General features: G+C 47.7%; 1 protein-coding gene across 2 annotated transcripts in view; it reads left to right on the top strand.

Moving 5' to 3' along the window:
• HEMK1 (HemK methyltransferase family member 1) overlaps positions 1 to 18,306 on the top strand; it is a 546,172-nt gene that overhangs the window by 303,418 nt on the left and 224,448 nt on the right. The window contains exons 5-6 of one of the 2 annotated variants that reach the window (XM_069644061.1): positions 10,150 to 10,365; positions 17,359 to 17,423. In XM_069644061.1, the coding sequence (XP_069500162.1) occupies positions 10,150 to 10,365; positions 17,359 to 17,423 (281 nt within the window). The remainder of the gene's footprint in view (positions 1 to 10,149; positions 10,366 to 17,358; positions 17,424 to 18,306) is intronic. The other variant, XM_069644062.1, reaches the window with a different exon arrangement.

Raw genomic sequence — 18,306 nt, forward strand, 5'->3', positions numbered from 1 at the left:
CAAAAGCAGCTGCAAGTTAAATTGAGGGAAAATACACTGGCTTAGTCCCTTAGAACCAGGACTGGAACTGATTGCCTTTCAGTAACATACCATTCAGTTTGGCGCCCATCCCCTTTCTAAATCTTGCTTGCCATTTAGATATCAAATTCTGGCTAGTAGCCCAGGACTAAAGATGCTCCAGCAGAAGACAGGAGAAGACTTTTGAATTTGCATCAAGAATTGAAATTGGGCAATAATTAGTGGGATTTGCTCTTTCGCCCCTCTTAAATATTAGTATAATGTGGGCGCTATCCCAAGTCGGAGGGTATCGCTCTGTTTTCATGATGTCTGAGAATAGAATGTAAAGGATTTCTGCCTAGAGTGAAGGATTTTTTTAAAGGGTCAATTCGAAAGCCTGTTCGGACCTGGGGCCCACAAATTGCTCATTCTCCTAATTAGATCCATTAACTTGGTCTGAGAAAGGGCGATATCAAAAGGGGCACCCTGGAGATCTACCTCACTTATCTCTGGGCTTGCCTGTGTTTGGGGCAGGGCAGTGAGTGTTTCAAAGTGCTGTACCCAGGCCTCCTCTGTCACTGCATTTAGAAGCATTCCCCCTTGGCTAATTCTGATATTATTAATCAGGGACCAGAAAGATTTTGAGTTACTATGCACCAATGCTACCATCATTGTTTCAGAGTCCAATTGAAGACGTTGAGCTCTAGACAAACGTAACCAGTTTTTGTATCCCTGATACATTTAAATCATAGTTATTTTAGATCTGCATAAGTAGGCGTCTCATTTTTGTTTTTCCTTCTATTGACCAACTCCACATTACACATATGCAAATGAGGAGAAAGGCGTTGCTTCCTGCTACCCTCCTTTGGGATGTGGGAGAAATTACTCCTTCCACAAAACACTCAAAATTCTCAACTGAGAAGTCCGTCTGCATTTCATGCATTGACATTACTGCAGAAACTTCAAGTAGTGTTTCAGTGACTTTAGTTAGCAAATGCAGTGTCCTGCATAGACGGTTACCTTGATTGTTCGGGATGACAGCCTTCCGCCCCGAGCTCATGGCAGTATGGCCTTTAATAATCTTAAATGGTTAAAAATGAGCAGTCAACAGGGAATGGTCGCTTAACACTGTTTTTTGCACTTCAAAACCTGTACAGTTTTCCATCAGCCAATGCCCCACAAAAATGTAATCTAGAATGGAGGAACTCTGCCCATTAGACCAGGTTGCTGATGGGGGGGATATCCCCTCTTACAGTTCCATTCAGTGGACTAAGCCCCATACCTATCAAGCAATCTGCCCACACTCTTCCATTCTTCACTTTCAAACCCTTGGTTGTAAACCAATCACCTTCTGATTTAACGCTGAGACACAATCATGTCACATGTCACCATAACATGCCCGGTTGGTGTAGTGTTGTACCATTTCGCGACACATGCGGAAATCAATTCAACCACTTCCACTGTAACACCTATACCCTGATGCCAGTAGATGTTAATCACCAGAACGTTCACTATCAGGTTTGCAGTAAATCTAATATAGGTAGCTAATATTTCAAACATGACTTCAAATGATGTTACTATCTTGATGAAAGGAGAAAGTTTCACCAAGGTCAAAAGATCACCATACGGACATCCATTGTCACCCTGTCGGGCCGATTGATGAACGACCTTATAACCATCAAAGGCTGTTGGTGACTTGAGCAAGGTTTCCTGCAGATTTAGTACTGTATGTTGTCTTAATATGTGAGCCAAGAATACATTATTAAACAGGTGCATGTGTCCTCTAGAGTTGAATGGGGCTACCGTGAAGTATTCCAGCTCCATATTTTAAAGTTCAGGTCGTCTGTCCTGTATGTAGGCACTTCGCATTTCAGTCTATTACATGACCAATCTAGGCTTTCTTCAGAAGTCATGATCTTTTTTCTTAAGGTAAGGACTTGTTCCTCTACTGAAGCCCTTGTCCCCAATTGTGATGTTTGTTTTCCACCATACGTCAATTGTGAGTTTTTCAGTTGTGACTTCCCCAGTCGGAAATTGATGTTAAATGGCAATATGTCAAACCCGAGGCATCTCTAGTTATCTCGCTCTTTAAGTAGAGTGTCCATAACTACTTTGGATTTTATTTTTAAATCACCACTTGGTCAAATCTGGCTCTATCAAGAAATAATACTCTTGCCACGTTTCCAGACTTAATTCCGCTGAACGTAGATATTTCTTGCAGGAGGGACAGGATGTTTGATTTATTCAGAACTGAGGAGCGGGTTTCTCGAATCACACTTTCTATTACTACTGTCAAATTTATTCGAGCCTTTTAGGCTGATTTGTACAGTGCATGTTGCGTAAACTCGTGGGACCTTGTGGGCAACAATCCTGTTTTGATGTCTCCAACCTATTAGCGCCTCTTTGTATGTTCTTTAACATTGAATTAGCAAAGGACACCACCCCTTCCTCGTGGCGCGGATACTGCTCAAAAGGATTTATCGGAGATGGTTTTCCCAGACTGCATGGCGCATTCAGTGATTCCCTCGGAGTAGCCGTTGCTATTGTCAATGCTTTTTGAGTGCTTGCCGCTTCACTGGGTGATACTCCTTTCTACTCTCTGTGTCCCCTCCTTGGGGCTTGAACCAAAGATGTAGTGGGCAGACTAGGGTCCACTTCTGTGGCTACCGCTTGCTCCCCGCACAAACTAGGTACCACTTTATTGACTACCGCTTTATCCCCAGCCCATCCCATCTGTGACAAGGCACCTTTGACTGTTGTCTGCTCAAAAGGTGAGTTGATAAAGCTTTGCACGCCTTGCCTCTTTTAAGGTTTGAGATGGCATATTTTTTGTTTTTTTTCAATTGGATGAACCTTGTTTTCTTTATTAAACAGGATTTCCCCAACTGCCCCAACTTTCTTAGTGGTTCCATGCTCTGGATTTCCTCAACCAAGTCCTCAGTTGGTCCCTCCACTGGTACCTCGGAGGGTATTTCCTGAACATTGATTTAAAGTGGTTGAATATTTTTCTTCAGGACAATATTGACTTTTGTGTCTCATTTGCTGGCCTCTTTGAAGTCCGCCACTCTCCTTGGTTACAGTTGCTTACAGACGGACGGGTCGACAAAGCTTTGTCACGACTTAGACAGGCCTGTGATTCAGAGGTGTCTTGAACTTCCTGAATCGGACCTAGGTGAGTTTGTAGTTCAGGCGTCGCTTGCACTTCCTGACCAAACACTGGAACTACACCTTGTGCAGTTAGGTTGGTCTTCATATTATTATCCATTGAGCAGAGTTTTCGTGGAAAAGTCTGTGTGTTCAAATTTTAATAATAAGGATTCTAATAATAAGGATTCTAAGAGGGCTGTGTCCGCTTTCGTCTCCCTCTGAATCCCTTCATAGAGGGAGACTAATATACATAGCACCTGATTTATGCAATTTATACTAAGTTGTTTGCAGTTGGCAATGTTGACCAGTATAGATGTGTGAAAGACAACTAGACTGGCCTACAATGCAGATGCGATGGTCCCTCCCATCAGATGGTAGCTGCATACTTCCAATTTCACAGTTGGTGGTTTATCTAGTAGATCGTATTGCACAGACTGTGAGTAGACTCTTTGCCCAGTAAGAAGCATGCTGTTTTTAATAGAATAAGCATAAAGGATCGAGTGTATTGAAATTAATGACTGGTGGGCTAGTGTTAGTGTATGCTATGATCTAGATTTATTCTCGAATATTTTATTCGAAAGGTTAATTGTAAACCTTTGCAATTTGCAATCAAACGAAAGATGCTGTGTTGTCAGGCCTGGCTTTCATATTGAAACCGAGATTACGTAGAGGATTGCAATAATGCCAAAACAGTATCAGTGCTTCTGGTTTATTAGCAAATGTGTGTATTAGAATTCTTCTCCATCTGAAACAGAAACTCTGTATTCGAGGGGCTTGGGTCCTCTGACATATTCTATATCTTTGACAGTAATCACCACAGCTGTGCTGCTTCGGCAAATTTTTGGCGTCTGCGTCCTGCGTCGATGAATTCGATGCGCCGTCCCCGAGGACCTCCGACGGCCGACGTCACCCGATGTGATAAGTAGGACGCACGACGCCCGTAGCCTCAGTTCTGTTTTTTTCACTAACGTGTTCGCTTAGTGAATTTCGGTACACCTCGACTCTTTGGAGTTTGTTGTATTCTTCTCGGTTCTTTGAACCTGTTCGGTTTTTGTGAAAACCTGTTCATGACGATGTCTACCTCGTCTTCAACCCCGCGTCGGGGCTTCAAGAAATTCGGGGACTGTGGGTCCAAGATGTCGGTAACTGACTCGCACGATGCCTGCCTCTGGTGCCTCGGGGAGGCCCATGACACGGACGACTGTGTCGACTGCCAGTCGCTCACGGCCAAGGCCTTGCGGGAGTGCATGAAGAAGTAGTCAGTAGGTAGGGTGTCTAAGCCCAGGAAGTCGAGGTCTGCGGGGCTTTCAATGGATGATTCGTGAGGCGACGCTCCGCGTCATCGTCGGAGGTCCAGTGGGTCTCCTTCCAGGAGTCGGTCTCACCACTCCTCTGCCTCTACGAGGCATTCCCGGAAGCGCCGGCATTGGTCGCCTTCCCCGTCCTCTTCCGAGGACTCCGCCCGTCGGCGGGTCGCTTATCCCACCATGCAAGCGACACCGGAGGAATGGGCTTCCTTCGGGAAGAAGATGTTGGCGATTCTTGAATCGCAGGGCACCGGTCCGTCCGCGCCTCCGAGTGGGGTCGGTCATGATTGGTCGAGAGACACCGCTCGCACGCCTTCGGGCTCGGGTGGTCGGCACGGTTCGCGGGAGAGGTCCCGCTCGGACAAGGGTAACCGTTCTCGCCAAGCCCGTTCCAGGTCCCGGTCCTCGACACGCTCGAGACCGCGTGATCCTGTGCCGTCTTCGAGGAAGACGTCGACGCCTGTGGCGCCGAGGTCGTCGACGACCTCTCTCGAGGCTCTGCTTTCGAGGGGGTCATCGACGCTGTCGGCGCCTAGGTCGTTGAAGGACACGCTCTGGGCCCTGGCGTCGAGGCCTGTGTCGAAGCCGCCAGTGCTGGCAACACTGCGGCTGGCATCGACGCCGATTCTCTCGACGCCGGCACCGACTCGTTCGGCACCCTCGACACCTTTTGAGGCGGTGGTGTCGGAGGGGCCCCGTGGCACGGGGGTAGCCCCTAGAAAGGCTCTGGCTAAGGTCAGGCATAGCTTTGGTCCCCAGGTGTCTTCCTCTCACCGCCTGGACACCTCTCCGGAGGTGGAGTTTTGTAGGCCGGAGCCTGGCATTCATGCCGATTCTTCGTACCGGCGCCTTATGTCTCGGGTCACCGAGTACTTGGGATGGTCGGCTCCCCCAGGGGAGTTTGTTCAGGACGATCTCACGGACATCCTTGATCTTGGTCCCCCCACTGACCCAGTACTGCCGTTTCATATGGTTCTGCAGAGAAGGGTGGCGACGGCTTGGACTGCTCCGGAGAGTCTCCCGGCAGTGGGCAAGTCTTTGACGAATGGGATGGTTTCCTTGCTATGGTTCAGGATGGCAAGCATGCAGATTGTGTCAGCCGGTCCATGGCGGCGAGCACCGTAATACGCAGGTTTGCGTGGTTGCAGAATTCGGGTTCGCTCCTGATGTGCAGTCCCGGCTCCTCAACATGCCCTTTGACGGTGAACATCTTTTTGGCAGCAAGGCTGACGAGAGCCTTGAGAGGTTGCAGACCTCCAAAGCTGCAGCAAAGTCGTTGGGCGTTGCTGTTCGACAACCTCTGCCTTTTCGTCCTAGGGGACAACAATGGAGGGGTGGTTCCTTTTGCTATTACTCGTCCTTCAGTAAAGCAAGAGGAGCTGTCAGTTAAAGGGGTCACCGTAAGAGTGCCAGAGGTGGAAAACAGGGTACTCGATGTGCCAAGGCCGCTCGGGCAGTTGCTTCTTTGCCCTCCAGCAACGCTGCTGCCGCTACCACTCAGTCATGAGGCCAGGTCCCATGGTTCGCCGGTTGGGGGAAGGCTGGCGCAGCATCTTGTAGAGTGGCGTGCCATTACTTCAGATGTGTGGGTTCTGGAGATCATAACCCACGGCTACTGTCTTCCCTCACGACAATCCACCTGGGAACCTCTCTTTGAAGAGTCCGGATCCGCTCCTTGCGCTTGAAATTCAAGCCCTGCTGGAGAAAGGCGCCATAGAACTGGTGCATGTAGCGGAGAAGAACAAGGGATGGTATTCCCCTTATTTTTTGATTTCGAAGAAAGACGGGGGATTGAGACCCATCATGGACTTGCGCGGTTTGAACAAACACCTAAGGAAGGACAAGTTCAAGATGTTTACTCTCTTTCAAGTCCTCCAGGCCCTTCAACTTCAGGACTGGTTGGTGTCTCTCGACCTCAAGGACGCTTACTTCCATGTGCCGATCCATCCCAAGCACAAGAAGTACCTGAGGTTCGCGGTTGGCGACTCGCACTTTCAGTTTCGGGTCCTGCCGTTCGGATTGACCGCCCCAAGGGTTTTCACCAAGCTCATGGTGGTGGTGGTGGCAGCGCATCTCAGGAAAGGGGGGATTCACATCTACCCCTACCTGGACGATTGGTCGATCAGGGGGAGCTCTCCTGAGCAAGTCCTGGATCATCTGTCCGTCACCTGCCACTCCCTTCACAAGCTGGGCTTCTCCTTCAATTTAAAGAAGTCCCATTTGACGCCAACACAGCGGCTCCAGTACATCGGAGCAGTGCTCGACACATCCCTGGGGCTTTGTTTTCCTCCCCAGGTGAGGGCTCTCCACATTCAGCAGATGGTGCACAAGTTTCAACTTGCCCAGACGCTCCCGGCGTTCGAGTTCTTGAGGTTGCTCGGCCTCATGGCATCCTGCATTCTTCTGGTGCCAGAGGCTCGTCTGCAGATGAGATCTTTGCAGTGGGCACTCAAGATGCAGTGGTCGCAATCTTTCCGGCAGGATGACGGACCCTGTTCAGGTGCCGCTCTCGGTCGCCCAGGACCTTCTGTGGTGGGCCGTCAAACGCAATCTGATGAAGGGGGCCCCGTTTTGGCTTCCCTGGCCGGAGGCGACGATCGTGACGGACGCATCCCTCACGGGATGGGGAGCTCATGCCAACGAGTTGACAGTCAGCGGTCGTTGGTCTCTGTCGGAGTTCAGACTCCATATCAATCTGTTGGAGCTGAGGGCCGTCGGGCTAGCCCTGAAGGCTTTTCTGCCGACTGTGCGAGGAAAGAGTGTCCTGATCCTGACGGACAACACAGTGGCCATGCACTACCTCAACAAAAAGGGGGGGCAGGGTCACTTCCTCTGTGCAGGTAGGCGATGCAGCTCGAGTTCTGGGCCATCCAGCAGGAAGTTTCGATCTCGGCTGTTCATCTGGCCGGGGACGACAACGAGACGGCAGATGCTCTGAGCAGGCAGAGCACGATCTCTCAAGAGTGGGAGCTGGCTCAGGAGATTCTCCTGGAGATCTTCGCCCTTTGGGGGACCCCTCAAGTGGATCTCTTCGCCTCCAGTGTCAAACGGAAGTGCAAAAGGTTTTGCTCGCGGGAATTTCCTCCAAAAGTAGCCTTAGGAGACGCGTTCGTGGTGGAGTGGTCGTTCCCACTGCTGTACGCGTTTCCTCCAGTCCCTGTCATCCCGCAAGTACTGCGGAGGTTACGGAGGTTCGGTTCCCAGATGATCCTCATTGCTCCGGCGTGGGCTCGGAGGACGTGGTACCCGGACCTTCTCGACTTGTCCATCTGCCCTCCGCGTCGTCTTCCCTACCGAGACGATCTGCTCTCACGGGAGGGAGGTCAGGTTCTCCATCCAGAGGTCAGATCCCTCAACCTTCACGCTTGGCTTCTGAAAGGTTGAGGTATAAGGATTGGGACCTCCCTGAAGACGTGTTGGAGGTGTTGCTCTCGGCCAGGCGGCCAGCAACAAAGTCTATGTACCGTTGCCGTTGGCGTAAGTTCTGCGACTGGTGCAGAGTTAAGAATGTGGATCCTTTTGAGTGTGACATTCCCATGGTTCTGTCTTTTTTGCTTTCCTTGGCCCACAGGGGCTTGCAAGTGGGTACCATTAAAGGTTACCTGGCGGCACTGTCCATATTTAAGCGCTCGTCTGAAGATTGTTCCTATTTTAAGATTCCTTTAATTTCTCAGTTTTTAAAAGGGCTCACTAATGTGTTTCCTCTGTCACCTTTTCTGGTGCCCGGTTGGGATTTCAACGTTGTTCTTAAGTTTCTTATGGGTGCTCCGTTTGAGCCTTTGCATTCTTGCCCTTCGAGAAAGTTCACTCTTAAAACTGTGTTTTTGGTTGCGGTTACTTCCGCTCGCAGAGTGAGTGAGTTACAGGCACTTTCAGTTAAGCCACCCTTCACTGTGTTTCATAAGGACAGGGTTGTCTTTCGAGTTCGTCCTTCCTTTCTTCCGAAGGTGGTTTCAGAATTTCATTCGAGCCAGAAGGTGGTTCTTCCGGCGTTCTATCCTCCTCAACATCGGGGTGAGGAAGAGGAGAGGCTCCATAGGCTTGATCCTAGGAGAGCGTTGAGCTTTTATATTTCGCGCATGTCCCGGGTCAGAGTGGACGATCAACTTTTCATTGGTTATGCTGGAAAGCGTTTGGGACAAGCTGTGACGAAACAGACTTTGTCTCGTTGGATTATTTTAGCTATCTCTGAGTGCTACCGCTTGGCGGGTAAGGACCCTCCGGCTGGCTTGCGGGCCCATTTTACCAGGGGAGTGGCTGCGTCTACAGCCCTACAGAGGGGTTTTCCTATTCGTCACATCTGTGATGCAGCCACCTGGGCTTCGGTGCATACTTATGTACGTCACTACTCCCTCGATTACATCCGAGGGCAGGATCTGGCCTTTGGCAATTTGATTGGGCATGCTAAATTTGTGTTCTAAATTCTTTTCCCACCTCCTTGCTTGGTACTGCTTTGGGAGTCTGTCATAGATATGGAATACGTTGGTGGACCTAATCCCCTCGAAGAACAAGTTACTCTCTTACCTGGTAACGTTCTTTTGATGGGGTGGTCCGACGACTGTAAGTTATTCAGTTGGTGCTGCAAGCCTATTGGTGTATGATCTAGAAGAATCAGGTTGTCGGTGTATAGCAAGAAACTGATATTTACACCGCCTATTTTTTTTGGTGGAAAGGAACGTATTGCCTTTTCCGAGTCTTGAAAATCACCCAGGTATGCCCAGAACAGGGCTGGAGCCAATGGACAGCCCTGTTTCACACCTCTCGCTGTGATGATCTTCTCCGAGAGGGTCCCTTGATGGTTTAAGCTGACTCGCATTGTGGTGTTGGAATACAAGGCTCTGATTGGGTCTAAGATTTCGGTGGGGCACTTCCAGGATATAAGTTTCAACAATAATCTAGAGCGATCCACTCGGTCAAAGGCCTGGGTGAGGTCGATGAAGGCTATGAATATTCTGGGACTTCCTTCTAGGACCTTAATTTTCAGAGTTCTCAAAGTGAGTATATTTGCGTTCGTTCCCATGTTTTTTTTTTAACCCTGTTTGGAGGTGGTCTAGACAGGGTGTGTTGCTTTCCCATGATGTAAATCCAAATACTTTGCCTATCGGATCCAAAAGGGCAATTGGGCGATAGTTGGCTGGATCAGCCTTGTTGCTTTTTTTGTAGATTGGAACTACAAGACAGCGGGATAGTTCTTAAATCTGCACATCGGCCAAAGATCTTGATTAGCAGTGCCGACCAAGCTTCAGGGTGGGTTTTCAAGTCTAGTTTGGTTATGCCATCTGGTCCAAGCCCCGTGAGGCTTTTAGTTTTTTTGATAAGCCAAGGATGTCTTCTTTGTTGTCCACCCGTAACCATGGTGTATTCAACCTCCTGTTGAACTAGTAATAGCTTGGAGTTGGACTAGTGTATGTTTAGCATAACCTGCTGCGAGAGAAACGGAAAGAGGATTACTAATCCAACACACTACTTTCAATGCCTGTCCTGTGTAGTACCGAAAGGTGCAAGGAGAATGAGAAGAATCATCAGACAGGCATATAACCTTCATGCAACAAAGAGTTATCTTTCTGAACTGACTTTGCGGCAAGCTCAGTGCTGATGCCAGAGTGTAGTCCTAATTTAAACAGATACTATACAACCTAGCTTTATGGAAGCTGGCCCATACGTTTCTCCTTATATCTCTCTTTCTTGTTGGTCCTAGGAATTAGTAAAATTGGCAGTTGATGAACTCTCCAGGGAAAAGACATTTCCGGGATCAGGGCAGATGGAACAACAGCAGGCCCTTCAGACCCTGTATGCAGATGTCGTGGATTATGGGCCTGATGGCTTCTCACTGCACCTTCTTCACCCTATCATCATGGACATTGGCTGTGGGTCTGGCGCCATATCCCTGAGCTTACTCCAGAAATTACCTCAGGTAATATGAAGGGTTAGAACCAGTGGGCCAGGGTTGAGGCAGTAAAGAATGGCACTAACTCCTGTGCTCAAGACCAAGCACTGTGGGCAGGGAATAACGGTCATTTTGTCTGTGCATTGAAGAAATAGATGATCATGCGTTTGTAAGCAAGAAAAGCAAAATAGTTTGAACTCTGGTCTCTGTTTAAGGACCAAAGCGAATAACCCTTGGACTTGTAACCAATATGAGCATGGTTGTATTTTGAGTCTGTTAAACAGGTTCTGTGATTCAAACTCCTGCTAGAAGATAGATCTTTGAGAGGTTGGTAATGTTGACCTTCTCCAGCATGGGGTCTGGCATGTATTCACATGCTCTTGAATATTCCCTGTCATCAGGCTGGGAATCTTCGGTAAAAGAAAAAACTGTTTCTTTTCTAAAATGTCTTTCGCCTATAAACCAATCACTAAGCTCTTGGTCATACTGCCCCCAGCCAATGACTGCCCTTTACCTAATCCACTCCTCCGACAGCCATCTTTAGATTTTTACCGCACGGTCAAGTGCTCCATCGCTTATTCTTCTGATTAACAGGGACCCGTTTTTTGGCATCTTTCATCACCCCTCAAGGACAGAAATCGTTGAGTGTTCTTCTTGGAAGCCTCCAGAAGGTCTTCAGGCCTACACTTCGCCAGATCATGTCGGAGAATTAGGACATAGCTTCCCTCTTCTAGCTATGCACCAGCTGTGGTTTTCGGAATGTTTATTCGGATGACAAGCATTCCCATTGCCTGTATTGTCTACACCCAGCGCATAAAGAAGAAGATTGTGAGATCTGCCATGGCTTCTCCAAGCGCACGTCCGTTTGGCGGCGTGGCTCCAGCCCACGGCCTCTACTTGGGTGATTCTCAGGGGCATGCCTCTTACGGATCCAGCCAACCTGAGTGGGCTCCTAAGTCCTTTGAGGACGCGGTCCATCCTTGGGGGCCCAACACAAGGCCAAGCACTGTGAGTCTGCTTCCGTCGGGGTCACGTCTCCAGTGGGTCCCGCAGCGGTCAGGGCACGTTCATTGTCTTCATCTGCCTCAAACCTCAGCCACCACTCCAACTCTTCCTCCAACAGGAAGTCAGCTACCCCAGGGTAGCTGCGTGAAACACCAGATAAGGCCAGACAGGCTAAGGTGTCTGAACTGCGCGTGAAGGATAAGGCCAAGCAGGACAAGGTGTCCAAACTTCCCTTGAAGGAGAAGACCAAGATGGCCGACCTGCCTGTTAAGGCCCAGGTTCCCAGACCAAATCATCATCCACGAACGAGATGGTGGTGGACTCCCTTTCGGAGTCAAAAGGGGCTGACCCCGTCCAGGGTGCCCCAGCGACAGCCAGAGTGTCTCTCCCGGCTAGGAGAGAGTCTTCGTTCAAGCCGATAGTCAAGACCCCGGAGAAGAGGATTCCGGACCTCAGGCCGAGACCAACCTCTCAGGACCCGTAAAAAGGGGGTGACAACAATTCCAGGGCACGGATATTTATTCATCTGACGAGGAGGAGATACTTTCCGTTCACACCATCCACAGTGGTGACGATGATGGGAACGTCGAGGAGATGCCCGCTGCAGGCAGCGGCGGCGACAATGACGTCGACATGGGCGCTGGGCCCAGTGACCCTGTTCCCCAGGAGCCCCTTAGAGATCTGTCGCAGGATATCCTCTCAACACTCAACACTCTGGTGTCAGAGATTCAGAGGAGGTTGCCGACTACAACGCCAGCACAAGCGGCACCGCCGGCGACCCCATTGACACCGGGGCAGCCACCGCCGAAGAAGAGGAGGAGACACCCTATGCCTCCATTCCAACTATCGCTGCCCTCCCCTCTAGGGGGGCTGGGACAGACACAGCAACGACTGATGCGGACGATGACGTAGGACTGGGAGACCCTGCATCGCCAGCACCGAGAGCCTCTCCACCGGACAAAGTGGGATACTTTGATTCCAGGGTTGCCCAGGCGTCTGAGCTTTTTCAGCTCACCACGGAGGAGAAGGAGGAGGGCTTCCTGTACCAATGCCGGGAGGTGAAGAGGAAGACTATTTTGTCGGTACTGCTCCTGGATGACATCTGGGATGAGGGGCTGGCATTGCTGAAGAACCCTGCTTCAGCCCCAGCGAAGAGAGACCGGCTTCAGAAAAATTACAGGGTGCCGGAGTCTGCACCCAAGTGCCTGCGGTCTCAACCGTCGCCGTACTGGGTGGTCTTGGCGGCCACCAGAAAGAAGTAGTCAGGTTCATCGTCTTCTTCATCTGTACCCCGGACAATGAGGGGAAGAAATTGGATTCCATGGGTAGAAAGGTAATCTACTCGGCGGCGACACCAGTGAAAAGAGCTAACGCCTTGGCGATCGTGGCCAGATCCGACCGGGAGCTTTGGTACAAGATGGCTTCTCTCCCGGATCTCCTCCTGACAAGTGGGTGAAGGCTTTGGAGATCCTCCAGGAAGGCAAGGTGGCATCGGACCACGCCATCACGGTGGTACTGGACATTGCAGACACAGGTTTCCTCCAGATGAGCAACAGGGTTTGCCTTTGCCGTCGTGGCTGGCTCAAAGCTACCAACTTCAGCCAGGAGGTCCAGACGAGGGTTCTGGACATGCCGTTTGATGGAGTTAACCTGTTTGGGAAGGCCTTCGATGAATCCCAGCAGGCCATCAAGGCCGACTCGGAGACGGCCCATGCCTTGGGCACTCTGCAGGAACACCAGCCATCCTTTTGTTCATCCGGAGGAAAGTCTAGCAGATCTTCAAAGGGTTTCGGCAGGGGCAGATCTGGTACCCGGATGATCTCAGCGTGTCAGTGTCCCCTCCAGTCAGACTGTGGTCGCGGATCTTCTCGCCAGGAAAGGAGGCGCAGTTCTACACCACGACCCAGTGTCTCTGAACCTGAATGCCTGGCTCCTGCAGCATTAGAGTTTGGTGGCTACGATCTTCTGGCAGACTGCAAGGAGGTACTCGCCAAGGCCAGGGCATCATCTACTTTAAAGTACTACAGACACAAATGGAAGCGCTTCGCGACTTGGTGTCATTTGCAAAAGATCAACCCTCTGAGGATCACGGCCCTTGAAGTACTTCCGTATTTACTGTCATTGGCTAAATCGGGGCTGGCTCACACCTCCATCAAGGTATATCTAGTGGCTATCTCCCGCACACCAGATCTCTGGGGCAGTCTTCACTGTGGTCACACCGTCTTGTTCACCAAGGGACTGTTCCGCTCATTCTCGCCGGTGAAGGCCCCGGCCCAGGCGTGGGAACTCAATGTGGAGCTGACCAGGCACATGGGGGCTCCATTCGAACCTATGCATTCAGCTCCGCTCAAGTTTCTTTCGTGGAAGACAGCGTTCCTCGTGGACATCACCTCTGCAAGACGAGAAGGTGAGATCCAGGCCCTATCATGCAAGTGCCCTTACTTGACTTTTCATGAGACGAGGGTGGTTCTGCAGACGCACCCCTCTTTCATGCCCAAGGTTCCCTCGAAATTTCATCTCAACGAGCCCTTAGTGTTACCTGTGTTTTTTCCGACACCTTCTTCGCCGGCTGAAAGGACTTTGCACTCGCTGGATGTGGCTAGAGTGCTGAAGTTTTATGTGGCCCACACGAAAAGTTTCCGGAAAACTTCTCAGCTTTTTGTGAACTTTGGTCCTGTGAACCATGTGAAAGCCCTGTCCAAGGCTTTCATTTCCAGGTGGCTCTCCGGCTGTGTCACTCACTATCAAACTGACCACTGCCTGGCCATCCGAGAGACCATTCTACCAGAGCCATCGCTGCTACAACGGCGTTCCTGTCTGGTGTGCTCCTGCTGGTCATTTGCAGGGCTGCTACGTGGAGGTCAACGCACACCTTCACGAAATTCAACTGCTTCGACAGGGATCCAAGGGAGTAGTCCACAGTCGGCCAAACAGTGCTATGCAACCGGTTTGCTTGAAGCTGAGCTTTGTGAGGAGGTAAGAGATTGCTTCTGTTGAGCCTTGCCACCTCCCATGGTTGTGCATGTTTGTACTGCTATGTATTCTTTATTCATGAGCATGTGAATCCATGCCAAACCCCATGCTGGAGAAGGAACAAGTTACTTACCTATAACTGTTGTTCTCCAGCATGGGTCTCCCATGGATTCATTTGCGTACCCTGCTGCCTGCCCCTCTGCGGCTCTTCTCTTGGTCCTACTGCCACTTTATGTGCTGACAAATCTGAAGATGGTTGCAGGAGGAGGGTCTTACCTAGAGGGCATTCATTGGCTGGGGGCCGTATTACCCAGAGCTCAGTGATTGGTTTATAGGAGAAAGCCAGTTTAGAAACTAAACTGAAACTGTTTTTTCTTTTACCGAGAATTCCCAGCTTGACGACAGGGAATATTCATGAGCATGTGAATCCACAGGTACGTAACTTATTCCTTGGCCTCGCTTAGCACATTGGTGAAAGTCGCTGGTCCCGGACCAGAGAGCTGTCAATATTGAGAGTCTTGGCAAGGCTACATTAAAAAACGGTTATGCGACAAGAGAGGACAGGAGAGGATCACTCTACAGTCACGGTTAAGCAACAAATGTAATAAGGCGTGAGAAGGATCCTCACTCATTGGTTATAATTGTGAGGTGAAATTCTCTGATGTGGTTAGTCAATAGATCAACAGAAACTGGGGGGGTTTTCAAGGTCCACGCTCAAACCCAATAACATATAAAGTCCAAATAACAGCTTCAGAAATGCAGAGAAATCACTCCGATAGGAGTTCCAATGTCACAAAAGTTCTTTAATATGGTGAACAGCCGACACGTGTTTCTACCACTGGTTGTTCTCAAGGCTGTAACAAATGTTTGACCATACATGTAGGTGTACAGATTACATAATCAGATGATAAAAATAGTATTACATTTAGTTATTACAAAAAACGGAAGGTCAATGTCCAAAATTTATTGCATGTGTGTTGACAGAAATTGGTTGCACAAAAAGTAAAGAATGAAAATCATACCATACTATGTCAAAACACCGGATCAGGATGAACAGGTGAGTTCATGGTAGTGGAAGGAAAAAATAGAAAATAAGGCAAAATACAAAATATTTATATGTATCCATTTCAAAAATTGAAAACCTTCAACTGATGCCATTAACAGTGAAAATAAATCAGACTTAGTAAAAAATATATCATTCTCCCTATATAACTAGATGATTGGCCCAAAAGATATCTTTTTTCGAAGCTACAGCAACATTTAATTATTAGCAGGAGTATGTTTACATCTGACGTCGCACGTTTTTACGTGTGACGTCATCACGTAATGTATCCGTTTTTATTTACTTTGTTTGAATAGTAAGTGTTGACTTAGTTTCTCAATAATATAAAGCCAACATGGCCATAAGGATAATTTAAGAAATAATCAACAGTTATATTACTAAGAACCATGGAAAATTTAGTAAAACACAGAGTTTGTTGACATTGGACGTCACGCGCATTCACGCGTGACGTCACCGCGTAAAAGACACGTTTTCCCACGATTTTTTTCCGCGAACGGCATTATGCCCAACGGAGACACGGAGCACTCGGGATAGATCCCTTCAAATACTCGCAAGGAAATAAGGTAAACTACAACGAGGCAATGAATGAGGTAATGTGCATTATAACTAGAATTGACCATTTTTCAAACATTACAATGATCATATTAGTTAAAATAATATATAACCCACTCCAGTGGGCTTTGGGATCTATAGTTTGAGGAGGGGGTCATCAATAATATTTAAGACTTGGCATGTAAAACATGAGTTGCACATTTTTCTAACGACTTGCTGACAATGATAACACTATAGAATACTAAGTTGTAATATATCACCACATTTATAGGTGACAGAATCTATTGACAGCTGGGAATTTCGTTTTGGGCTTTTGGGAGCCACATATAATCCGGTCTAAGGAGATCGTTATCTTCTGGTAGCTACAGCAATCTGGTAGGTCACCATTTATTACTCTTTCTTTAGGTTACTCTAAACAATGTAGAGCCCTCTAAACTAATATTAGGGTTTTCTATTTACAGTTAAACAATTATTAATTGGAAGACCAAGCAGATATGCAGGACTTATGACCTAGCTGATATTCAGAGTTCGTTACAACTAGCAATTTTCCCCAATTCATAACGGTTTATTTAACCAAACGGAACAGTTACCTGGTAAGTTCAATCACCTAACTATCCGAAACATTATAGGTGTGGAATTTATATATTTAAATAAAAAGCACAGTCCAATGAATATCCAATCATTTTTAATTACGATATCTGATACCTGATGGAATGGCTTCACAATCATCTAGTTATATAGGGAGAATGATGTATTTTTTACTAAGTCTGATTTATTTTTAATATCTTATTATGTAATTTGTACACCTACATGTATGGTCAAACATTTATTACAGCCTTGAGAACGACCATTGGTCGAAACACGTGTCGGCTGTTCACCATATTAAATAACTTTTGTGACATTGGAACTCTTATTGAAGTGATTTCTCGGCATTTCTGAAGCCATTATTTGGACTTTATATGTTAATGGGTTTGAGCACGGACCTTGACAACCCCCCCCCAGTTTCTTGATCGTTTACCATTTACAGAACCTTGTGGGAAGCTCCGTGGGAGGGGTTTTGCCCACAGCCAACCATCTTTTTCTCTTTCGTACCAATACAATTAGAATTATGAATTATTAAAAAAAATCTGAGAGTGGTCACTAGCGCACAGTTGATATACGATCCCACACTATATATCTACTGGTTAGTCAATAGCCTCACATTTTTAGTTACAGTTGAAATAGATCTGCAACAATATGGGAGGCGGTTTGTGCAGTACTTCACATGCAGCATTATTCCAATTCAATCATTTTATAGCCAGTGCATTATTATAATTGAGGGCATTTATCCCGTTAGCAGTGTATTTAGGAATCTCATTTTCCATCCGTTCTTTTATGGGTCACAAGGGGAGCACACAGCCACACTCACCTTCTTTCTTCACCCACAGGGCCGTGTTGTGTCTGTCGATAAAAGAGAAGAAGCTGTAAATCTGACGAGGGAAAATGCTGATAGGTGAGTATGCAAAGTGTGAATCTGTTCACTCCATGAAATCCTTCGCCCACATCCTTATTACCAGTGGAAAGCTGGCAATGTTTTTTCGAGCGATCAGACTTTTCCTTTCTCACCTGTCATTTATAAGCAGACATGTTCTCAATCATTTCATGATATTTAATATTCATAAACACCAAAGGCCTGATTTACAAAAGCCTTTTTCAAAGCGAAAACCCTTTTAAAAAACGAAAACATTTTGTAAATCAGGCCGCAAAAGTCTATGTTTATGATCTTATAACACTTCTTAATAACAGAAGAAAAGAAAACTTGAATAAATAATGAATTGATATAACACATTTTGACATAAACGTGTCTATAAAAGGTGATAACATTTTTTACACTGCTATCATTTTGATCTCCATAACCATATGCGGATTACATTGCTTTGATTCAACAAGAACAAAAATAACAACACATCAAGAAAAAGATGAGCATGAATGCTACACATTCAATAAGTTATTCAGTGACTTTAATGCAGCACAGCGGCCCCAGAATACATTGCACTATTAGCCACTTGTCCATACACACCGGTTGTTTCATCCCTCTGGGACAGTACCAGAGCATGCTGCAAAGCTGAATCCTGGGCTGGTGTGTATGCGCGACTAAGCTCTGCCATGACTCTACCCTTGCACATGCTCCCGCAATGTCTGCCAGTCTTTTTCTCTGTGGGTCAGGAGCTGCACAGTTTGGGCTGTTACTCTGTAGTTATTTCCTTTTGTTAGAATCCTCCTGTGCTTCTGCCTTGGAAGAAGGGGCTTTGCATGTGCTTACTGTGTCTCAAGTCATTTTCTGCCATGTATACCCATTTGCTGTATCCATAGATCCTTGGGCGCCAATATTTTTT

Source organism: Ambystoma mexicanum, chromosome 2p (assembly GCF_040938575.1).
Source record: "Ambystoma mexicanum isolate Mex_15411 chromosome 2p, UKY_AmexF1_1, whole genome shotgun sequence".
Lineage (NCBI taxonomy): Eukaryota > Metazoa > Chordata > Amphibia > Caudata > Ambystomatidae > Ambystoma > Ambystoma mexicanum.